The 26,115-nt window shown below is 42.2% G+C and overlaps 2 protein-coding genes across 2 annotated transcripts in view; both read right to left on the bottom strand.

Annotated features, from left to right (window-relative positions):
* LOC128744082 (paxillin) overlaps window positions 1–18,486 on the bottom strand; it is a 157,509-nt gene extending 139,023 nt beyond the window's left edge. Inside the window, exon 1 of the mRNA XM_053840853.1 lies at window positions 18,071–18,486. Coding sequence (XP_053696828.1) covers window positions 18,071–18,083 — 13 coding nt within the window. The 5' untranslated portion in view covers window positions 18,084–18,486. The remainder of the gene's footprint in view (window positions 1–18,070) is intronic.
* A 5,814-nt stretch (window positions 18,487–24,300) lies between these two features.
* LOC128744463 (CD63 antigen-like) overlaps window positions 24,301–26,115 on the bottom strand; it is a 124,445-nt gene continuing 122,630 nt past the window's right edge. Inside the window, exon 6 of the mRNA XM_053841495.1 lies at window positions 24,301–26,071. Coding sequence (XP_053697470.1) covers window positions 26,006–26,071 — 66 coding nt within the window. The 3' untranslated portion in view covers window positions 24,301–26,005. The remainder of the gene's footprint in view (window positions 26,072–26,115) is intronic.

Below are 26,115 nucleotides of genomic sequence, written 5' to 3' on the forward strand. Positions count from 1 at the left end.
AGGTAACCTACCTAAACAAAATTCCTACGGGAGATCAAGAAAATTCGACTTAGAGCATTCGGTTTGGACAAAGGCGACGAAATAAGGGCAAAAATGCTTTGTACCTTTGTAGATTACTGAGTTTTAGCGTGTTACTCGAATAGCTGGAACCCCAAAAGTTCGGCATAGGGGCACTGTAGAAATTTTGTCGCAAAAGCCTAACAAAATCGTAATCGTAATCGGGCCCAATCCTGCACATCGACACGAACAATAACGATGCATCAACTTTGTAGCTTCTCGAGGCCTGGAATATGTGGAGATCACCTGACAAACGAACATTGAGCCAAATTATCATCAACGACCGATTTTTCCCGAACATACGCCACCCAACATACGCTCTCTACGAGGTGAGGATATCGATTTGGATCGTAACTTTGTTATAAGTAGCACATGTGCGCTCACATCTTTCGATGGATCACGCCTTGCAGCAAAGTCATCTTTCGACAATTAGGTAATCTATGAGCTGCCAAGAATCTCGTACACCTGCTCTTCCTCTTTGGAGCTAGGTGCTTCGACCCTCGAAGTCAGATGGGGAAGGATGCGCTCGGCCATCAATGAGGTAGCAACGGTGATGTTAAGTGAAGAAATCCCAAATGCATGAAATGGCTTGTTTGATGGAAAATATCAGCATGCGACGTACTGGAAAAAATAACCTGGAAAAACTATCCAAACATTGCTGCTGAGGAGAATCAACGAGCGTGTAATGAGTTAATGAGTTGATCACGAGCCTGAGAAGGAAAAAGCACCAGAAGTAGAACAGAGCGTGAAGAACTAGAACAACTATTCCGGGTTAATTGCAAGCGCAAGTTCTATGAAAAGGTGAACTAATCTCGTAAAGAACCGAAGTCTGATATTCGTAGGGACGGGAAGGGAAACCTGGTCATAAACGAGCGCGAGGTGGTCGACAGGTGTAAACAGTTCTTCGAAGTAACGGAAGTTAACATGGGAAACCCATAATCGATAATAACTTCCGTTCCGGATCCCAAAAAGATCCGGCGAGAAAACGGGTAGCTGAAGATCAATAGAGTTGCCGGAATGGACCGATTCGATAACTCTACATAAATGGTGAAGAACCATTCAAATGGATTCACTGGAGAATTTCCCGGATTTGGGAGGAGCGTTCGGTTCAGGAGGGAGCGTTTCGGTGGTTTGCTGTAATTGTCGTGGCATTGCGCTGATCAACACCACCTACAAGATACTCTCCCAGATCTTCTATCTCCAATTGCCAAAGATCCAAAGAGTTCGTAGGGCTATTCTAAGCGGGCTTTATGAAAACCTGTGCTACGGATCTAATTTACGCACTAACACAAATCCTCTAGCAATATCGAGAGCTCTCAGGGCAGGATACGACACAGTCAAACGCGAATTGGTGTGACAGATGATGCACGAGAACAGTTTTCCAGATAAACAGACGCGGCTGATCAAAGCTAGTCTGGAGCGAGTAATGTACTACGTGCCACTTTCCGAGGGCACTTTCCGGTCCTTTTGAATCGCGCAGAAGATTCGAGAGTGGATGGACTGTCCTAACTGTTATTTAACATCGCTGTTAAAGGTACCGACGTCCGACGAGAGAGCGTCGCAGCGAGAAGATCGATCTTCAGCAAAAGTAACAAACTCATATGCTTCGCAGACGGCTTGGACATCATTTTTGGAAACTTTCAAAAGCCGGAAGCAATCTACGTCAGAATAAAAACGGACGCTAGGAAGATTGGGCTAACAATCAATGCATCAAAAAACTTCTTCAACGCAAGACGCTTCGATCAAATAGCGTACGCCGTCGCTCACGGTTGACGATACAGTCGAGCGCGAACAGCTCTGGCAGATAATGCACGTGAAATGTTTTCTGGGCAGACTAACGCCGCTGCTCAAAGCTACCCTGGAGCAAGTGATGCACTACGTGTGCGTTTCGGGAGCACTCTCGAGTCCTTTCGAACCGCGCAGAGGATTGCGGCAAGGGGAAGGACTGTCCCGTATGTTATTCAACATCGCTAATGAAAATGTGATACGGCGAGCGAACATCGAAACGATAGAAATGGTTTTCAGCAAGAGTAACACACTCTCGGCCTTCGCAGACGACTTCGACATCATTACTAGAAACGTTGGGACAGCGGAGGCAATCTACGCCAGACTAAGGGTACCGCCAGTGTGCAAGCGACATGGGCCTTAGGCCCCGTACAGAGTAAACGCGATAGCGATGCGACACGACTTCGCTCTCATGTTGCTAAATGCACAGTCCTGCTTCGGGCGAAAAAGGGCTGCGCGTATAACTACAACAAGAAATGTTTTCTATAAACAGAACCTCTTGCACACTGGCGGTACCCTAAGACTATAAACGAAGGCTAGGAGGATTAGGCTACAAATCAATGCGTCGAAAACGAAATATATTGTAGCAAGAGGCTCCAGAGAAAACAGCGTTTGCCTCCCACGGACAGTGACTATTGACGGCGATGAACTGGAAGTGGTTGATGAGTTCGTATATTTCGAATCTCTGGTCACCGCCGACAATAATACGAGTAAGGATATCCAACGGCGCAGCTAGGAATCGAGTCTACTTTTCCCTCCGCCTCCGCCCAAAGCTGACGGTGTACAAAACGCTAATCAGATCGGTAGTCCTCTACGAACATGAGATAGCAATTTTGCTTACGGAAGACATACGTGCACTTGCCGTATTTGAACGAAAGGTGTTGCGGACTATTTTTGGCGGGATACAAACGCTAATAGCGAAAAGTGGCGTAGGCGTATGAGCTACGAGCTGCCGGTACTGCTTGGAGAGATTTCCATCGTTCACTTAGCTAAAGTTGGAATACAACGGTGAGCCGGCCACATCGCAAGGATGCTGGACGACTGTGAGGCGAAATCCGTTCTTTTTAAGGTGAAATTAGTCGTCATCGATGCTGCAAATTTCCAAAGCAGTTTTTTTGTTCGAAATAAAAATTTTGTTCATGAAAATAGCAAAAAATAAGCTAGAATAAATGAAAATAAGCAAAATAAATGAAAATAAGCAAGAAAAATTCCGTGAATACATTTCTATAAACAGAACCCCGCTTTTGGACCCTAAAACTGTGGGCTCTCTGACGAAAAGTCAATTACTGATAGTTTCCTGTTGGGTATCACGAATACCCTGGCGCGGTACCAGGAGTAGAGGATCCCAACGTACTAGATGGCTCGACCAGGTTGAAACCGACTTGCGTGTATCGAGACACTCAACGAATTGGCGGTGACTAGTTCAAGACCGAGTGCAGTGGAGAGAAGCCATCTTGGTTCTCTGCTGGTAGAAGTAAGAAGCAAGTCCTCTATAGGGACTTGAAACTGTAACTTTACTCATACAAGTATACGTTCAATTACCATATTTGAACGAAAATTGTGGTGGACTACCGTGCAAGCACCATATTCAAAACAGTGTCTAATTCAGAACAGTTGCGAATTTTTCTTAAATATTGATAGAACTCTAGCTATTTAAACCATTTTAATGATATGAAATCATCAGATGTAGTGATTAAATTGTTTAAATAACTAGAATTTTGTCAATATTTATGAAAAATTTGCAACTGTTCGGAATTAGGCACTGTTTAGAGATGGTCGGGTAGCGGAAAATTTACCCGAAACCCGCAACCGTACCCGTTCCCACCGGGTACGGGTCGGGTTCGGATATTGAAAAAAAAAATAATTTGCGGCTTCGGGTCGGGTACGGGTTCTTAATTTTTGGTTTTGAAACCGGGTACGGGTCGGGTATCTATTGACCTCATTTAACACTACCCGAGCAGGAGCAAACAGCAAAATAATATAAAAACAATATCAAACTGTGTTATAATGGTATATTCTGTTATTGAATAGATATGGAGATATATTGATAACACATTTTGTTATTGAGTAGATATTTAAAACAGTGGTTGTAAGATGAGTTTAATAACTGATTTTGTTATCATATATTATTTTGGCCTTAAAATTACATTCGATATATTTCATGCAATTTTTTTATTGATTAAAGAGATTTTAGAATATAAATATTTTATACATTGATTTTTTAATACCTCATATACTAATGCATTTGTTATTCAATACCTTAAATATGTCATTCTGAACTTTAAAAAAAGTGTTATTGCTTTGGTATTCAAATAACACAAGTGGTTATTCTTTTGGCCTTAAAGGAGCAAAATTTTGATATTATTTTTTGTTATTTTACCAACTATGTCAGACAAAACAAGCCCAAATTTTGATATGAGTTATTCGATTTCCAATAATACATTTTGATATTATTTTGCACTTCGCTCCTGCTCGAGTAAAGATTGTCGGGTATCCGGACCCGTACCCGTGCCCGACGGGTTGCGGTTGGGTTCGGGTATCACAAAAATAAACTTGCGGGTTCGGGTCGGGCACGGGTTTTTATTTATTTTTTCTAAATCGGGTACGGCTCGGGTTCGGTTATTCAAATTTTCATACCCGACCATCTCTAGCAATGTTCTGAATATGGTGCTTGCACGGTACTTTTGACGGAGTACAACTGGAAAGTGGAGAGTGGCAGCTTTTACAATGGTTGTATTATAGATTTCATGAGTTACTAAAACTGTAAAATCGTAATGGCCCGACCATAACAGTGGCCCGACGATAACGACAATACCATAACTTTGCCAAAAAATGGCATTTAAAACCCCAAGATTAAAATAAAGTTTATCCAACTTTTATTTAGAGTCATGCAACTTGGACGTAAGAGGAGGCCGACAAATGGGCACTAGGCGTAAGAACCTGTGAACCGCAATGACTGCGAGTTAAAAAATAAACTGTGGTGTAAGCATGTGGAACACGATATTTTCCACATCAGAATGCTGATATTACAAATTGTTTTTGAGCATCTTTGTACAATTTTGATTAGGAAGTCGCCGTCCTAATCAACTAATAAACTAATATATTCATTTTGATAAAACACGGCAAACCAGAATAAGCTAGACTTGCAGCGAGGTTACCGGTCGAGTTACTGGCGGGGATAAAATTTAGCAGGAATGCACAGACCCGTTGATGCTGTCGTCTTCGTTGCAAACTATACACTCGTTCGATGTGTGATATCAACGAACAAGTGTGATAATGTGCAACCCGACAGCCCAAGGCCGAACTGTTTGGAGATGACTTTTAGGATAGACAATTTCTCTGTCGCTTGCTTGTAAAGTAAGATAAAATAAGTAATGATGCAGCAAATAATGTGCTCCACAAATTACAGCACGTTTCGCACGTCTTGGTGTAGATCTGAATAGTGCATTAGGATGACATCATTTCCAGAGGGCTCACATGCAGCTTGGTTTTGTGATCTCTGCTGCCTTCTATCTTGGTTTCGAGGGGCAAGCCCTATCAAAAAACGCGAATATTGAAGCTGTCAAAAAAATTAGGTTAAATATACTCTTTGAATTACTTTTTTGTGTTGCATCTGAGGAACTACTATTCTTGGCCAACTAAATATGCATGAAACGCGACGACGAGGTATGAACTTCATAACACGAGTTGTTTGTATCGAATATTACACTCTTCAATTTTGATTTGAGGACGACTTTTCCGAAGATTATTTTAATTATTTCAATTTTGTATTGATTTTCATTGATTCAGACTACTTTAAGCTCATTCTATAAACAAAACCATCCCTCAACTGCACTTACAAGTAAGATTTTCAAAAAACGTTGAATTAAATCATCTATACCATATGTAAACATGTGTAGATAACTAAACAACGTAGCAGGTTGAGATAGCTTCCACTGTCAGACAAAACAGGAAAGGCGTCCAAATTGTTCTGTTGACTTGAACTGTGACGTAACTTAATCGCGACTGCATATGGCGAACAAGAATGGAAGAATTCTTTAAATACCTACTCTATCGTCGCTACACTGATGCGTACCATCGCATCGCATCGTGTATTAGTGCACATATGTTTTTCGCTTTCAGCTTTTGATTCTTCTCGATACAAGCAAGAAACCACTTTCTGGTTGTGCGGAAGAAAAAGACGCAAAAACCCCCAAGTGGACAAAGTATAGCTACAGCAGCACATTTTTCAATGGAAATCCTTCCGGAAGGGGACTAATTAATCTATTTATTTACTATTAATCAAAAACTTAGTAGTAAAAAGTTTGCTCACACATTTTTTACTGAAACCATCACCGGGGAAACAATCAAAGTTTTGTTTTTCCAGAGGCCCTGCCCGGATCGTAATCCATCAATGGGCGCAAAGTAATCAAACGAATAAACAAACAACGGTGATAGCGGATAAACAACCACCAGCAGCCGCGCGGTCGGTCGGCGGTCGGTTACCTTTCGAACAATATTTGTGCACCATTATTGTAGCATCAGTAAAAGCGTGCTTGACACATTCTATCGGCTTGTTTAGCACATCAACCGGCAAAAAGATTCACAGCACACCACACACCCAGAATCTGCTAGCTTCGTCTCGAAGCATAAGCCGGAAAGCACCATCCACTTAATCAATTTTAATTAACTAATTAGATCACGTCACTTTAGCTGACAATTACGCACGGTTCACTTGACTAACGATCTTCGGCTCGAAACACAGGTATACTGGGGACACGTGTGAAAGTGCTTTCATCAATTAGCTCACTCACTGCCGACCGGCTATCGATTGATGGCAGCTACTTCTACTTCTGGGCGGCTAGACCGAGGTAGGTACACTTCCTTGATGGACCCCACTCGCGTATTTTTACATTTTGTGTTGCATTCAAACGATGATGGCACGGAAGCATGCAGCTAGATCGCGATCCCAGTAGCGACTAATCGGTGGACAGCAAGGTGTATGACGACGCGAACAGTCAGTGATGGTGATGCGATCTAACGACATAGGAGAAACAGCATCCACCGCCGAAAACCCGCGACCCGCGGTCCCGCGGTCGTCATCGCTGCCTGCTAATCGGCGTTCGGTTGCCTATGTGTGTGAAGTGTTTTTTTAGCGATTACAACAGTCAGCCAGCCGGGTGCACTATGACGATTGCGTAGTAGTCGGTGCTTACTCTTGGTTCGATCAGTACAAACTTGGTGTGTTTACTATACACAATCGTCATTGGCAGACGCGTGATGAATGGAGATATGCGGGAGTGCACGCGGAATCGACGAGCCGTAGAAGAAGGGAACTTTTCTGTTAGGGTGGCCGAAATACAAGCAGTTCGTTCACTGAATTCGTACTCAAATTTCGTTTCTAGGGTTTCTAGTCATTCTAATGAAACAATTGCGGGGAGATCAATGATGCTAGAGCGAACTAACGATGAGTGATGAGCAGAGAGTGTCAAGCTCAGAATACAATCGTTACATTATCCCTAAACAAAACACAAACAAATCGAAAGGCGGAGTGAGTTGCATTGTTTTTTACATTAAATTTTTAATAATTGATGAACTAATCTAACCATTAACCAAATCTGGGCTAGGTGGTGCTGCTCAAGTCAATAGGATCGTTACACTAGCCCCATAATTGTCCTGTACTCAGAGGTTGGAAAACTCGCAAAATGAATAGATGCGCCGAGCATCGGCAAACGGTTTTTATCATGATAAAACAACTACGCGAGTGGTTCAATTCGCTTATAACAATGAGCAACATACACTCACGCTTCATAGCATCGCTGAATATACGAATATCGTGAGTAACGCAAACGCGTGCAAATTACTGCTTTCTGCTGCTTGTAAAGCCACTAACACTACTTTAAACTATTCCCTTTTCGTGGTAATATTATTTTGAATACTTTCCGGCGTCCCCGGGCATTCTATATCCGATAAATCGAACACACTCAATGTTCAATATTCAATTTTCGACCGAATTCTGATGTTCACATTGAGGTTCTGTTCGTGATAAAATTCAAAGCTGATGCGTGCATTATCGGCGAGGCAGGCGAATAGTGCGTGTTCATGAGGGATGTTCATCGATTCAAACGATCACTTTTTCGCGAATTCTCCAACCACTGCCTGTACTCTAATAACCGACTGCGAAGCCTATCGATAAAGAATGGTAATGTCTAGGTCGTCTAGTTCCTACCGAATTTGAAGCAAATACCATCTTTGCAGGGTAGTTATCCGGCATTTTTGCAACATGCCCTGCCCATCGCATCCGTCTTTTGAATAAAGGGTGTCCCACATTAAATTGCACCATGGAAGAAACGCTGTAGAAAATTTCCCAATGGGTAATTTCTTTTGAAAATTTTGGTAGAAGTAGTTTAGAGTGTATTGTTTACACTGAATTTTTATCGCTGTCAGATTTTCGAAAATTGGAAAAAATGGCGTCAACCGAAAAGGGGTTGCGAATTGATTTTACGCAAGCATCTGGAAAATCCTCAATTATCTAATCGGAAAACAATTTGGAATCGTGCAGTCAACTGTGAGTCGTGTGGTTAAACGTTACTACGAAACTCTGAGCATCGAACAGAAGGAGTAATACGGTCAGAACGAATGTTCTATTAGTGATCAGGATCAGAAGCGTGTGGTGGAAGCGTTTAAGGAGATTCCCAATGCTTCGATCAGGGATGTGGCAAATATTTCGATCAGAGAGCCTAGAACCGGAAGGGACTGCATACGAATAAAGTGCAGAAGGCTCCAAAGCATGACGAATGGCAAAATACGGTGAAAAAGTCACGGGCCCGGAAACTGTACACCCAGATGCTGACAAAGCCTCATTGTCTCATTAAGGGTGATGAGATTTACATCAAGGCGGACTTCCGGCAGCTTCCGGGGTTACTATTCTTCACCGTCCAGCACAAGTTTGATGTTCCGGAGGAAGGAAGGAAGCAGAAATTTCGCAAAGTTTGCGAAGAAATACATGATTTGGCAAGCTATCTGCTCATGTCGCAAACGGAGTGTGCCGTTCGTGACTACAGGGACTGTAAACGTGTAGATCTACCTCAAGGAGTGTCTACAGAAGCGTCTGTTTTCTCTGTTTAAGCAACAGCCCTTCGATCTTCTGGCCGGATCAAGCTTCGTGCCACTATTAAACCAATCTTTTCTTCTTCTTCTTCTTATTTTTCTTCTTCTTCTTCTACCAGTCGAGAGCCGTGGTGGCTCTTGCTGTATCAAAAATTCCTCTTCATTGTACTCGGTGCTGGGCTACTCGACGCCAATTCGTTGCGCGTCTCGAGACACGCAAGTCAGCTTCAACCTGATCTAGCACGTTGGGCCCCTCCATTCTTGGTGCCGATGGGATTCTTGAAGAGAACGGATTTTACTGCACAGTCGTTTGGCATCCATACGACGTAGCCACAGTCTACCGTGCCTTTTGTTCAAATACGGCAAGTGCACGTATGTCTTTTGTAACCAAAGTTACTGCCCCAAGTCCGTAAAAGGCTACCGGTCTGATAAGCGTTCTGAACATCGTCAGCTTTGTGTGGCATCGTACGCTGAAACGTTTTGCGGAGGAAAAAGTAGGTTCGACTTTAAATGCATCGTTGAATCTCCTTACTCATCTTGTTGTCGGCGGTGACCAGAAATCCCAAATATATTTATTCATCAATCATTTCTAGTTCATCGCCGTTAATAGTCACTGTCCGTGGGAGGCAAACGTTGCTTTCTCTGGATCCTCTTCCGACCATATATTTGGTTTTCGACGCATTGGTTCGTAAACCTAACCTCCTAGCCTCCGTTTTAAGTCTAGTGTATACTGCCTCCGCTGTCCCAAGGTTTCTAGTAATGATGTCTAGGTCGTCTGCGAAGGCTGGGAGTTGGCTACTCCTGCTGAAGATCGTTCCAATCGTTTCGATGCCCGCTCGCCAGATCACACCTTCAATAGCGATATTGAATATCATTCAGGACAGTCCATACCCTCATGACCAGTGATGAAACCCTCGGCAAAGCGCGCAGTGGGCGGAGGGAGTGGATTTCGGATGAAACTTGGAGGAAGATCGACGAGCGGAGAGAGGCGAAAGCCGGCATTGAGCGAGCGCGGACCAGATCGGCTAAGACAGCTGCCCGTCAACGATACGCCGAACTGGAGAGGGCTGTTAAACGTGCTTGTAGGCGGGACAAGAGAGCCTGGACTAACTCCCTAGCCGAACAAGGAGAAACCGCCGCCGCCAATTGTGATATCCGTTTGTTGTACGATATTTCTCGCCGCCTTAGTGGTGTCAAGATGAATACAAAGATGCCGCTAAAGGACAGAGCTGGTCAGCTATTGACTGACCGTACAGAACAGCTTAAGCGATGGACTGAGCATTTTGAACAACTCTTCCGAGTTTCAAATGTCAGAGACCAACAAAACCAGCAGCGTACGACGCCTACAGTTCGTCGAATAAATCGCGTAAACTCGGAGGCGCCATCGCTGGATGAAATTGTAGCAGCCATCAAGAGTATGAAATCCAATAGAGCGCCAGGGATAGATCGTATTTCAGCCGAAATGCTCAAAGCTGACCCATCTTTGTCAGCCCAGATGATGCATCAGCTTTTCAGCAATATTTGGGAAACCGCAACTTTTCCGGTGGACTGGATACAGGGCATATTGGTCAAAGTCCCTAAGAAAGGAGACCTAACGGAATGCGGTAACTGGCGTGGCATCACGTTGCTCTGTATTACTCTTAAAGTACTCTGTAAGGTAATCCTCAACCGGATCCAGGAGAAGATCGACGCTACTCTCCAGCGGCAGCAAGCTGGATTCCGTGCCGGCCGATCATGTGTAGACCATATCACAACGCTCCGCATTATATTGGAGCAGATCAACGAATTCCAGGACTCTCTTCTGCTGGTGTTCGTTGACTTCGAAAAGGCGTTCGACCGACTCAATCACGAAAACATCTGGGGCGCACTTAGGCGTAGAGGAGTTCCAGATAAACTAGTTCATCTCATCGAGGCTCAGTACGAGGCGTTCTCGTGCAAGGTTTTGCACGACGGCGTCTTGTCCGACCCCATAAGGGTTACTGCTGGCGTGAAACAGGGATGCATTTTATCACCGCTTCTGTTTCTCATCGTTATGGATGAGATATTAGTTGGAGCAATTGACAGTAGACCAAATCGAGGATTGCCTTGAAATCCTCTAACGATGGAGCAGCTAAATGACCTCGACCTAGCCGACGACATTGTCTTGCTCGCACAACGCCGAAACGATATGCAGAGCAAGTTAGACGACCTCTCCGAGAGCTCTCAGGCAGCAGGTCTCACAGTCAATGTAGCGAAAACTAAGTCTATGGTAGTGAACACTGACAATTCCACCAACTTCACAGTAGCGGGACAACAAGTTGAGCAGGTAGCCGTCTTTCAATATCTTGGTAGCCGAACAACGCCCGATGGTGGTACCAGGACTGATATAGCCACACGGATCAGGAAGGCCAGGGGTGCCTTTGCAGGTCTGCGAAACATTTGGCGCTCAAACCAGATCACTCTACGTACGAAAACCCGAATCTTTAATTCAAACGTTAAATCCGTACTGCTGTATGCCTGCGAAACGTGGTGCGTCTCAGCGGAGACAACGCAAAAACTGCAGGTATTCATTAACCGGTGCCTGCGATATATTATTCGTGCCTGGTGGCCTGATAATTGGATATCCAATAAGGAACTCCACCGTCGGTGTCATCAACGGCCGATAGCCACAGAAATTCGTGAGCGTAGGTGGAAGTGGATCGGACACACCTTGAGGAAAGGAGCGAACGAGGTTTGCAGAACAGCACTCGACTGGAACCCACAAGGACAGCGTAGAAGAGGCAGACCCAGAGGCTCATGGCGACGGAGCTTAGCCAACGACATCCGGGCTGTAGACGAGAACCTGTCCTGGCGACAGGTAAAAGCCATGGCGGGTAACCGTCAGCAGTGGAGATCTCTGATTTCATCCCTTTGTTCTGCCGGACCGGCGGACATGGACACATAAGTAAGTAAGTACAGTCCATACCCTTGCCGCAACTCAATCTTTTCTACTTTACGCTGTAGTCTGATGTACTCTTTAGCTACCGCCACGGATGTTCTGCTGAGAATATCCATGTCATCGGCAGACTAATTGACTAGATTTGTTGAAAATTGTGCTCCATATGTTGATGATATCCGCTCGGTTCACCGGAGGCCATCACCTTGACGAAGCTCTTTGTGTGATTGGAATAACTTCGACAACCCACTCGAAATCCGAACACAGCACGGTGTACCATCTATCCATCTACACTACATTGAATCCGTCCTTGAATCCCAGGATTAGCATCCTGGGGAAACCGTTCTCGTCCATAATTTTCCATAGCTCTTTTTAAAGCTGTGCGAGATCTCGAAAAATTTCGCTTTTACCGCTACTGAGCGAAATATACCATAGCGTTAACTGTGGTTTAATGGTGATCTACCACAAAATCTAGGGAAAATTTCGTACGATCTCGGTAAACACGAAATTTTGCAAAATCTCGCATTGTCTTAGGCCCCGTACAGAGTAAAAGCAACTGCGACGCGACGCGACTTCGCCCACACTAGTTTAAATACGCAGCCCTGCTTCCGGCGAAAAAAAGGGCTGCATTTTTAAACGTATGAGAGTGAAGTTGCGTCGCGTCGCAGTCGCGTTTACTCTGGCGGTACCCTTAGCTCTTTTCGATCGATGGTATTATAGGCAGCTTTGAAGTGAACGAACAAATGGTGCGTGTGAGCCCTGTTTCACCTCCTTTTCAGAGAATCTGCAACTGTGTAATTATTGATCCGTGTTTTCAACCATTTTACGAAGGTTTTCCCTTCAACCATTTTCCGAAGGAATTCCCACAAATTTGTTCACAATTAATTATAGTCGGCGGTAAATGATTTGGGACAACACTTTGTGGGCGGCATTCAGAACAGTGATCGCTCGATAATTCTCACAGCCCAACTTGTTGCCCTTCTCGGGTGGATCAGGCATCTTTCACTTCTCCGGTAGCTGTTCTGTATCTTAAATTCTAACAATTAACCCGTGCAGACGAATAGTTAGCTTTTCATGTCCCATTTAAATAAACTCCGCTCCGATGCCATCTTTCCCAACTAATTTATTATTCTTTAAGCTGCTAAAGATGGCCTATTTAACTTCGCCTATCGTTTAGACTTCTTCTCCATTTGTCTCATCGTCGAAATTGGCGTCCCAGTCGCCATGGTTCTCGGCCTGGGCACCATTCAGATGTTCATCTAAGTGCTGCTTCCACTTTTTGGTTACCTCAGGATCGTCCGTCAAATTACTGCCACTCTTATCCCGACACTAAAAACTCCTAGTCCGCATACTCCTGCTCTTCCAGGCTCAAACTCCGAGTTTTAGTCAAAACTTGAAGAGAACCGAAAGTGGCTAACGTTATTGTGTTAGTGCGACAAGCACTGTACTATACAACTCATGTGTTCTTTAAAAACCTAAACGTTTATTTGAATGTTGCATAAGTATTGGTAATACATGTCAAATAGCGGAGCTTGAAAACATAAACACAGCTGATTCGCAGCCAACCGCACCGATTACGAACATCCCAAAATATAGTTTTTTTTTCTTTATCAAGACATTCCGATGCATTTAGGATTGTCAGCAGCAACTGAATAATGCATAGGTTCTACAGGATGGTTAATTATTCCATTTGCATTGAAGGCCAGGTTTTGATTCCTGGTCAGCGGATCGTTTGTTTACATCACTCTAAGCTTATCGATGCGGCAAAAGTTGAAAACTCTTTAGAGGCTCATTGATGTGGCGAAACTTTGAGACCATGGTGCTGTTTTTTCGGAAATCGCTACAGCAACGAAATATGTGCGCAACCAAATATTTATTAACTAATTCCAGATTATACGTTTTACACACACGTAATGATGTATATGATCAGTTAAATTCATTTTCCATTAGCAATTTTGTTTTGCTGAGCGTTTGTTGATATACAGCGGATCGATAAATGGAATGACAAGTTTTAGGAAATTATAACAGCACTGAATTACGTGGCGAAAGCGTGCGCTGTCAATACAGATGCATTTTTAAGGCACAAAACAATACATGCATCGAAAGGTAGCCATTTATCCATCCAGCCATCTTTGAGCCATTTTCGGGTTCCCCTTAATGATCCACACCACATCGGCAAAAATTTTCCGACTGTCTAGGGTAATGTCAGGGAAAAACACCCTGTGGTATCCTGCCTAATAATTATACTATATTAAAAGGTTTGCTTGAAGTGCGTAACAGGAAGTTTACACAATATTTGGGATAGTTACCGGCAGCGTTCAACTGAAACAGGAAAGTGAAGCAAGGCGCTAACAGTTTCTCGAGTAAACGAAACCCGAGCCAATCATGCGCCCAACATAGCTTTAGCCATCTCAAGCCCCTACTTGGGGCCTCAACATGGCCACCTGGAAATACTTCCACTTGTATAATTGAGTAGACAAGCTAGGAGGTGCAGCATCGTGTGGTTTTCAGCCCCTAACTTTACAACTGTAGTTTTAGGCAACCATTGAACCAAAAGTAATGCAAAGCGCCTAGGTGCTACATTCCGTTATCGAAACTTGACCTTCTGTTTTTATACGACAGGCTTCGAAAGCAGCTGTTAGTGTGCAGGACAATTGCAGGGCCATTTACTACGATCCTATTGATTCCAACAGCCTCTCCATGCCGAGATTCGAACCTATGACGACTGGCTTATTAGGCCAGCATCACACCTCGAAGCCAACTGGGAAGCAACCATTGAACCACATGGTTTTATTTCCAAGTGTTATTTTTGGTAGAAATCAAGAAAGCGAAATAAGGCGCCAAATCCTTAGTCTATTGCAGCCGGGCTTCTAGTCTAAATACCATTAGTTTATCCCCGAGTATCGCTTAACCTTTATTAGCAAAAATATTCCCAACGACTGTAAATAAATCATTATTTTTATGGCAGGCGGTTGGTACGGGAGGTCCACGCTTTCTTCCTTACCCTTGATTTCAAGAAGTTTAGTGAAATTAGGTATAATTTCTGGTTTCACTTAATTCCTTGGAATTCTCTCTGCGGTACATGCTCAGTTAGCCTGGTTGTTGACAAAAAAAAAGATTAATTCAAGTAATCGTCATTTTCCAAGATGCTTTCAAGAATTGGCTGCAGTAGTGTGAGATTAGATTTGATTGGAGAACGAAAACTTCTTGCAATTGATGTGGGGTTGTTGATGTTGTAAGGAAAATGCAATATATTTTATAGTATGATGTAGAATGGAAGTCGTTCTAAGGGGAATGGATCCTTGGCCAAAATAATAGACCTACCTAACGCTGTTTTTTTTTTGTGATCAAAAAGTGACTATCTTTCAAGCTCTGAACTTTAAGAATTTTTTCCTAAATTTTACTAAGTGAAACTACAGCAATGAGTGCAACTGAACGTGCTAGTCCGTACAGGTCAGCTGCGGGTAGAAATTCATAACCGTGCTGGCTGGGTGGAGTTCTCCGTCGCTTTGTCGGAATATCATAAAACAGTGCACACTGCAACAGTGGAGGGTGGAAAAAAGTCCTTCCGTTGAAAAAGTCAGTTAAGATTATCCTACGAATGTCTCTGAGGTTCAAACGTAGCAGAAGCATAACAACCTCCAATCCGTGTAGGTTTCAGTGACTTTACAACGTGGCCAGAAAGTGCTGCGATTAATTATAGCAATTGCTATAATGTCACTGTATCATGGACCTAAAGGACAAGCAATCAATCTGTCAAAACTGTGGAAATGCTTACGCATCGACTAGTAGATAGTACCCCAAGCGTACTCGGCATGCTTTTCCAAAAAAGGTAAGTTAATCGACGAAGCAACTATCGGAAATCGACCTAGAAAAGAGATTTCATTCGGTTACTCGGATTTCAACAACTGAACGTATAATAAATCTTCCTCCGCTTACGTTAGCCGGTGGATGAAACTGTGGAAATTCGACGCAAGCCGGTTCCAACCGAAAAATCGATTCACCGCAAATGATTTAATAACTCCGACGACGCCACCACACAAAAAAACATGCAAAGTGAACTTTAATGTTCAACGACAACGTTGGGACTGTGGGTAGCTAAAATCACCGGCACCACGAAATCGTTCCCTATTTTATCCAAAACGAACTTCAAACCTAAAAACAACTTAAGTCTGCCCAACCACACTATCAGACTCGATCGGATTCGAGCTCAACAAGGTCATGGTTTAGAACCATTGACTTCAGGAGACGACTAGAGTACAAGATGCTGCCTTGTTTCCGTCTAACGTTCGTGGAAGCTCACCACAATCATCGTCAACTACTGTCCAGCTCAACACAAGGAACAACGTATGCTATAACACACGTCGATCGGGACGTTTCTGATCGGAACGGACCCGATCGGAATGTAGAATCGAGGCGAATGTCATTTGAAAATTTTTGTTTTGCGATGCTTGATTTAGCAATTATGAATTTTTGAAATGAGTTGTTCCGGACATAGGAAACCTCGATTTTTTTAAATATTGTTTTCGTTCAAAAACCGGACAAACGAAAAAGTTCTGCACAAAGCCTCTAGGGTTCCTTGCCTAGGAATCGTGTGGAAGAACCAGGATTCTTGTATGAGAATCCAAAATTGAAATCCCTGCGTTACATGTAACTCAGCAACGGAATCACCTTTACTATGAAGTAGGAATCCTCGGAATTCTGAAAACATGAGTCCTGGAGTATTAGTAAGGGAAGTCCATTAATAGTTCATCAAATTTTCGTAGAATTTGTACGGTTATTTAAAAAAATGCTCAATAGCGATGCAAGCAGACTAATCTCTTAACTATCTAAAACTCAATAAAATAATATCCCAAGTTTATAATTAAATTAAATCATCAGCCACAGCTTAGAAGAAGTTTCACAGACGACGAAAAGTTTGCCAGAAACCATCCCGTCGGCAGAGCAGCTCTGCTAGAAGAACCATTCGCACGGCCAACGCTTAACATAGTTAACTAACGAGACGGGTGCAGTGCAGACGAAATGCAGCAAAATGCAGTCCACGAATGGTGCGCTTACATATATCAAGAGAGAACCAAGACGAATCTTATAAATCAATCTACACAGCTGGACCATGTATTTGCTGCACAATTTCTGGAGCAGCATAATAAAACGGCGTACTGAATTTCATTTGTGGACATGAAACAAAAATTTTTGGTAAAAATGATTGACTGAAAATTATTTTTTTCGTAAAACAGGTACACAAAATCGTGTTTGGCATGAAACAAGTTAGTCGTCGTGCTCTAATGCATAACCAGGATTAGGCAACGGCTGCACCGTATCAAGAGCCGTACGGATATTTGTCGTTTACTTATTCGATTCAGTAAGGGAAACCCTCCATATGGAATGTGATTGACAGAGTAATTTATGGTCACTCTCTACAAGGTGGAAGCAGGCGTTCAGTTCAAGTGAAGATAGCTGTGAATGAACAGTGCAAATAGTGGAACCGAACAGTTGCGTTAGCAATGCTTTCATTTAGAATTACGTCTCTCCGTGCGTTTTATGGAATTTAAACAAAAAGTAAAAGCTTTTGTATAAATTCAAACAAGTGTTTAAATTAATAAAACAAAGAGATGGGATCTAAGCGCAACTGATTTGGTATATCATAAAAACAAACCTACAACGCGTTAAACAACGCGTTAAACAAATCCAGCGCAAAATTTGCTTTTTTCGTGTCACTTTTTAAATTTATTTTTCTATGAGACATTAACATGTTAAATATTTAGAAACAGCATAAATATGAAACTCTGATGTCAATTTTTACTCAAAATCGCACATTTCATTAAGAAATCAAATTTCTAGATCCCAAGGCTAAATTTTTGAATAAATTCCTCATCTTAAAGATAACATCAGACCTTCACGTTACATATACATATTCTATTTTATGTTATTTAATTTCAAAGCAGGTTTAGAATTTCTAAAGCAAAAAGACTAAACACTGATTTTAAGATTTTTGTTTGATTCGGCTTTTGATCAGCCGGATATCTTTGCCGGATTACCTAGGCACAGAAGAGTTTGCAAATGTTGTTTATATAAAATGTTATCATCTAATGAGATTACTCTACTATCTATAAATTATACTTGTTTCGTGAATATTCGTAACAGACGTGATGGAATATCATCTTATTATCATTATAATCATAACATATCATATAACAAAAAATTCTTGTTGAGATTAATACTCACCGAGATCATCCATTGTTTACTACGCAAAACTTAATCTCCTTCCTGATGAAGCTTATTGCAATTTCAACACAAACAATTAAACAGCAAAGCACAGCAATTAAACAGTAAAGCACAGTAATGACTTTTTTTAGCAACAGATTTTGGTAAACAACCACTTGGCACAATAAACAAAAAAACACCACCAGAAACGCACTGAAACCACTAACCACTTGTAATGATTTTCTCACGAATGTACTCTAGCTCAAAACAATTTTAAAATACTTGTCTATCGCCGCGTCAAACATCCAGCCAAATTCACTCGCGAAAACTGTCTAACAATTTACTAGATGTAGATAAACAAACCTTTCAAAAAAACGACGACATCCGCAAAATTTATTTGCAACTGCAAGGCGAGTTCGCAAAACAACCGTACACAACACACGGGCAGCAGCAGCAGGTACACCTATTTACTTCGGTCGGAGCTCGGATATCATCGCTTTTGTTCCATCAATGTTTTGCGTGTTTTGACATTTCCGCTGTCAAGCCGAAGAGCATTGCGATGTTTTATGCTCGGTGAGCACTGTGAGAGGGTTTCGGCATCGTAGCAATGAGAAACACTACGTAGAATGAGATGAGCTACCGTAAAGCTTCGTTTGTTTGTTTGATTTAAATATAGGTAGGGTTTTTTTCTAATTCCCATCGTAATAAGGAAAGCCATTCTAATTTTCATCATTTGTTGGACGGATTTAATCAATACTCCAAAAGTTTTTGTACTGATTTGACTAAAACACACTTACCTTCCGATCCGTGAACTTTGAAATCATTGAAAAGCGATTATTAAAGCATATTATTATTATAATTACGCAACTGACTTTATTTCTAAAATTCGTCGTACCGTTTTAAAATCCATCCATCAAAATTTTTCATCGGCCGAACTAAAAATCACAACAATGTTTACGAAGCTAACGCGCATGTATTTGTGTAGGACGGCATGACAAATGTTATTCTACAAAATTTCTGCAGGTCAGGCAAGTTTTCCTGGCTGTAGAATAACGACAATGCCTTGCGTGAGTTATTTTCATTTATGAATGACGGAAATTAACACGATTAGTCGGCATTGTCTTCTTCGTCGCACGAAAAAACGTTGGAAATTTGGCTGGTAGGACTTCTTTAATCATAAAAAGCATTTGAATAGATCTCAGCTCAGTTTGATTTATCGCGTATGATTGACAACTAACTAAAATATTAGGGAATAACTAGTTTTGCTTTGTGTGTCATAAAAATGCTGATATTTTTAATAATTTCTGTTGGATAGGACGGGAATAGGCAATTAAGATGATGTAGCAACATACCCTACCAAAAGGTTATCATGAGTTGTAAAACAATTTACAACTTCGCTCTGGTATAAAATTAGATTTACAACTGGCTGAAAGTCTCGTTAATAAAGAAAATTATTATTATTATTATTAGATTTACAAGTTACAACACAAGTGCGGAAGCGTTTTCCGTTTGGTCTAAAAATTTGGACTAAAATCAGGATTTGGATCACTGTAGAAGATGCCCTAGGGTACATAAACGACTGCAACTTAAAAAAAGTCATTTTTTTGTTTCAGATTTTGACTCTGCAGTCTTTTCCGTAATGTAATGTCCGTTTGTAATGATCCGGCCACGGGAGGTGGCCAAAAACGATCGTACACACTCCAGTGCGACGTGAAATAACCTCGACCAAATAAAACGCCGCTGCTGTAAAAACACGATTTTCAAACTTTATTTACCTATTGCGGCGGTTGCGAAAAATTCGCATGCAGCGGCGGTGATAACGCGCTCAAGAGATAACCGCGAGATAAACGCAATATTAAAATTTAGGTTTTATGATTTGCAGTTCTACAAAATAACAGTTTTGTACAAACATGGTTTTGAAGAAAAACAATGGATTTAGTAAATTTTCATGTATTAAGTTGCAGAAATCTGCTCTGCGGTGATCTTTTGATGGTTTGGTTCAACACTTCAACAGTCAAGATAACCGCGATGTGAGGATTTTTCTTGCAATCTACAATACCTTTTTCTCAGAAAATACACTACGTATTTGAACGAACCTTTACAACTCTGTAAACAAAACACAACTTGAGATAAAAGAAAAAGAAGACAAAATTCTATTTTTTCAGTCATCTTTCCCAAGCAAGGAGGCAAGAAGCCTGGTACGGGCGGGACCGATGAGGAGTGACAGGTGGTCAAACGGAAGCCGCCAGCCAAGAAACCCAAAGAGACCACAGCGGTAAACCGGAAGAAAGGGCCAAACAGAATGCTTCGTAAACGCATCCGTCAGCGTCAATTTGACAGTTAACCCATGGAGAAACCGGGAAAACTGTCAAAATAACGCTGACGGATGCGTTGACGCTGCATTCTGGTTGGCTCTGAAGACCCTCAAGAAGGACGATGCAATTTTTTCAATCTAGCAGGAAAACTGTCGTCCGCTGGCCTACTTCGCAAGGTAAAGACGAACTTCACGCTACAAGAGCTAGGGACGAACGTTGTGAAGTGAAGACCCACACCACCGAAGCGGAGAAAATTAAAAACGACCCGATGGCCCAAGCTCGAAGTACAAGAGTCTAGTAGAGAAGTCTACCGGTGAGGCAGGACAAGGTCGCAAAAATTATACGGTGATTTGCAGATTGCAACAATTTGCGATCGTGCGGGCAAATGCAAAGTCCCCAATCGGTCAAATCTATGAGGCGATGAGGTGAGGAAGCCACTTTTTGAAAGGGTGCACGGTGCACCAAACCATCCAGATGCCTGCCCTCACAGCAAAGGTGGGCCAATGTGTCCGGCCTTCAAGGAGTACACTACCGCTTAGAGGTAGTATGCCTACTGCCTACAACACCACTCGATTGCCCAGCCATTAAAGTCGCCTCTAATGACTTAACTTTTCTAACATCCAAACGGTGTCCTCCTAGGCGGAGCGTAACAACTGCAGGTTCCCGATAGCCGCAACAACAACAGCACCGTGTAGCAGTGATTGAAATTAATCTGTGCAGCCTCCATCCTACTTCTTTATGGCCTTCTCGAATGTCGGACACATTGGTCCAGCTGTGGCATGCTTATTGCCCACCTCTGCTGTGGGCAGGCATCTGGGTGGTTTTGTGCACACTTTCACGAAGTGGCGTCCTTGTCTCATCGCCATTGGTCGACCGGGTGCTTTGCATTTGTACGCACGATGGCAAATGGTTGCAATTGCAAACCACACCAAAACATTTTCTAAGCAGGACGTATGTCTAGCAAACCTAAACCTAGTACCTTCTGTAAAGGGTTCAACGTTCAGCAATCGATCACCGATATCGACTTCTGCAGTCCAACGTTGTTAGCCAACATGAGCTGGAGGGTGTCCTATTATTACACGCATAACGATTTTCATGCTATACGGTGGTGGATTGACCGATGGAAACCACCGTCGCAAGGGCTAAGGTCGGCCGGTCGGAAGTGAAATCCTTCGATAAGGACCTACTCGTGGAAATACTCAGCACTCAGATTGCTCTCCAATCGCTCGGTCGAACGATCATCACTCGGTATACCATTGATCTCCTCCGCTGATTGATTCCGGTGGCATTGGGCGAGAAGGTTTATGTAGAGAACTCGAACCGATGCCGATATTGAAGCCCGTGGGTTAAAGCTTAGAGCGGCTAGGTTGGCGCTCAGCAAAGAGGTCAGCCGCAGAAAGAAATTCTGTCTCCAGAAGCTAGGCAAAACGCAGTTTGGATTCCACAAAGGAAATGTCCACTGTCGATGTCATCAAGCCCGTTATAGAGAGGGCCGAAAAGCCCCAATGAGGAAAAAGAGGCTAGGAGATAGATACTGTACCATAGTCCCGATTGGTGTCAAAAACACCTCAAACAGGGCTATGTGGGGAGCGATTGCTCTAACAGCATAAGCTCATTTATGCAGGTTTCTTAAAAGCTACTTCGAAAACCGAACGCTAGTGTACGACAGGCTGATGAACGAAGAAGTACAAAATATTCCACAGCGCTCGATTTACGGTCCTACGCTCAGGAGTTCTAACAGCAGTGGTAGGCGAGCTCCTCGAAGAGGTGGAAATACTGGTTTTGGGGACAGTTTTCGGACCACTCTTTTAGCAGCGTCACAAGTTTGTTTGGACAGAGCTTCAAAGCTGTAATTTAATTTTATGAATTAGAATTTGATATTTTATAAATGTTTGGGCAGCTTATAATTTTGGTCCCCTATGTTTGTAGTAGTATCCTACCAACAAATAACTATTAAATTGCTGGATTACGGTGAATATTTCGCGAGGTTAACTCTTGATTATTCGCGTGGTGCGTAAGAATGAATTGAGGGAACAAAATGGGGTGTGGTGATTGTGGTATAATTTCGACGTTCTGAGCTGAAGTGTTTGTTGGTGCGTTTGTCTGTTAGGCATAGGCGTTGTGGCCCTAACATCTCCCGACCCATAACGCGAGTAACAAGGCTTCTATCGTCCAGCATTATCTAACTTCTCCTGATTTGAATTGGTATCACTGACGAACTGACGTGACACGGGCGTTTCATTTTTGACTCACAAGATCTTGCAAGTAAACGACCACTTGCTTTTGCTTACAAGCGAGCGATCGCGTGTGAATGCGCTCATTGAAAATGCAACGAACCTTGCCTAGCGACTGCTTTCAACAGTTTAACTTCTTCCGGAAAAGCATATTCTTACACGAGACTCCAGATCGTGTCCAGGGTTTTATTCAGCCCGTCCTGCGTTAAATGGCCGCGCTGCAGTTACTGTCTCTGTCGCTTTCGCCGCATATTTTTTATTACTCGGTGCACGTATGCACTGCGATACGATGTGCTGCACCATACATGGTTTCAGTTCCTCTAGAGTTTCCTCGGTTGCGTATTGTTGCGACCACGACGCTTCGGGCTCTCTCAAAAACTATGGACCAGTAAACCAGCGGCTATCTGGGAGCAGGTTTGATCCCATGCCCCATTTCATGGCTTCGTCTGCCACATTTTCCGTAGTGGGTATCCATCTCCACTCCTCAGCGTTAGATTTGGACAGGATCTCCCCAATTCTGCAAGCAACGAACTGTCGGTAACGTCGATGGTCGGACATGATCCATGCAAGAACTGTTTTCAAGCTTGGTCCAGAAAACTCTCCGTCTGATTGGCAAACTGTGGCTCAACATAAACGTTTTCATAAGTCTGCAACTAATGACGGCAGCCTGGAGCGCTAATCGAGGAATAGAGAGTGATTTTAACTTTGATACCTTCGACTTCGCTCCCATCAGTGCAGTGCGGAACTCGCCATGGATCTTGGCGCGAAAGTAGCTTACACAGGCGTAAGCAGTGCAGTGAACAAGCCTGTCCATTTTTGCCAGCGTTCAAGAATCTCCCCGCCGACAATGTCGTCCTTGTGCGAAAGCGTCAACGGCGGTTACTACGCTATCCAAATTTATCAGAGTAAGGCCGGCCTTTATAAGTAGCTAGAAGTAAGAATTGGACAAGGCCGAGCATCTCGGATGGACCCCTAGGTTGATCAAGAACATCTCGTCTAGGATCGATAGAAGGCATGGGGAGGTAAACTTTTACCTGACACAATTTTTGTTAGACCATGGATGTTTTAAGAAGTACTTACATAGGCGTGGGCGAGTAGACCCACCCGACGTCACTCGGTCACGCGAAAATTGGATCAGGCATCGCGGACCTTGAACGTATCTTGGGACGCTGTGGTGTAGAAGAAATTAGTGAGAACGGAGAACTGTTTGCAGAGTTTTTGATGCCGTCATAACGTCCGCTAGCTGGAAAATCCTAAAACGAAAAGGGCGACGAACAACTAACATTCCAAGCCTCAGAACCACAGGATGGCGAAACTGTTGAAGAACAATAGACCGGCATCAAGGATGCCTTCGTAATAACGAGTGATAAAACCCTCTGCAGCATGTGTAGTGGTCTCAGAAAATGGATTACAGATGAAACCAGGATAATGATCTCTGAACGGAGAAAGACGTAAGTCAGCATTGAACAGGGTGCGGTTAATAGAGACTGAGCTGAACAAGGCTGTAAACAATTTTGTAGACTGAACCCGGGCCCAATAAACATTTTTATTATATTATAGCTTATTGAGTGTTGTAGAGATGTTTCAGACTTCGAAGTTATCTTGCATCTTGCATATTTTCTTCTGCCTTTAATTCTTAAATCTAATTCTTGGACATAATTTTTAAACTTTCAGGAAAATTTTCTTTTCTTTTTTTTTGCAGTTTCGCAATCGACGATAATGAAGGAGCTGATTTATTTAACGTTTAATTTGTTTTGTCTAAAGTTTTTTTTGTTTTGGAAAACGAGAAAGGGCATTTTTCAACAGTCAATGCAGTCGCACAGAAACAGACCTCTTCTAGTTATAGCCAATCTTTATTTCAGACTTAGGCGCTAAAATACATTTATAAAAATATCAATACGAGACATTAGCTTGGTAAGCACTTGGCTTCCTCTGTGTCTGTGGTGTGTGTGAGTGTACCTCAAAATGATCGGTTCAGGTGAGAAAACTATGATTTTACGATGCGGTGAAAAGTGTTTGAAATGTTTAGATTTAAATGTGTGTATGTGTGTTTTTTTCTCCTAGCAAATTACTAGCATTCACGTTACTGATTAAATGTGAAAATTAAACTATTTGGTAAAATGCATCTTTCAAGTTTAGTTTTAAATTTCATCACTAATATCTATTGCGGAATGAGCAAGAAATGTTGACAAGTTAATCCTGCGGCTTTTTATTTTTTGTTTGGTACAATAACATCTACAGTGTCAGACGACATTTTTGGTGGTTTCCATTCGTCTTCTCAAAAGTTAAACCTGAACAATAAATGAACGTTGGTTTCATGTTGTTAACATTAAGGAATAAAGAATGTATGTATCATAAAGCCATCGATATAATTCATCGGGATGGTAAAAAATCGATTTTTTCGTTCTCAATTAAAAATTCCGTGCGAGATTCATCGTATTAAAAATAAGTAAATTTCATGGCGAGACAGTATTTAAATCGAATAGATTATTTCGGAACGTACCTCCAATGGGCAACAATTTGGGGTTTTACGTTGATATTTGATTGATTCACGGACTTTCTTTTGTGTTTTGTTTCCCGTTACTCTTTTTGTTAGTATATAATTGGCAATCTAAAATGATTTTACTGATTCGCGAGGAAATTCCCTCTTACATTTGTTCATCTATATTTGCTGCAATATTTCTCTGACGGATGTTCATCGAATATTACGTCTTATCTACAAACTACAAATATTATTGTATGTGGGTGTGGCTGACACTCTTGAAGGTGCTGACAAAATTTCCCACTTTTTATCGGTGTATAACATGGTGAATAAATTTGAATGCTTTTGGTCTTTGATCTTCTCCAGTTACTATCTTTTTTCGCCCTTTCGGGGACAACGTGCTAAAAAGCGTGAAAAGGTTCGGGTGGAATTATGATTAAGCTCCATTTCTAATCCTAGGATTATAGATAACACCGAAAAAACTATGCGGAATGTGAGCATGTGGATGGATGGAGTAGTGTTATTATGATGATTAAACGATTAATGCCAAATTGGGTCCAATCAGTTGCAATATCCTTTCGTTACGCACCAATTTCACGGTCGCGTTAACACCATGTACCTACTATACATTATCTCACTCTGTTTTTTTATTATTGTTATCGATTTGCAGGGAATACTAAACTAAATGTTGAATGCGTTTACGACATCTAATCGCACTGGAAATGTGTTTTTGTTTCCTAAATATTTTCCTTTGTTCGGCAATAACGTTTTCGCTAAGAATTTTATGAGCATTATGTATATAAGAAGATATACATGATTCATTTCATACTTTGTGAATATGGGCATTCTACAACATTCCAATCGATGTTCTCTACCCCTACCTGACGAGCCTTCGTTGAAGATTCTAAAGAAAGGTTGTTCCAATTTAGACGGTCTCATACTGTCGTCGGAAAGATCCATACAGACAGCAAGCTAGCAGAACAGCAACAAGCTACAAAAACACAAAACAATTTAATCACAAATGATGAAAGGACC

The sequence above is a fragment of the Sabethes cyaneus genome, chromosome 3, assembly GCF_943734655.1.
Source record: "Sabethes cyaneus chromosome 3, idSabCyanKW18_F2, whole genome shotgun sequence".
NCBI classification, from domain to species: Eukaryota; Metazoa; Arthropoda; class Insecta; order Diptera; family Culicidae; genus Sabethes; species Sabethes cyaneus.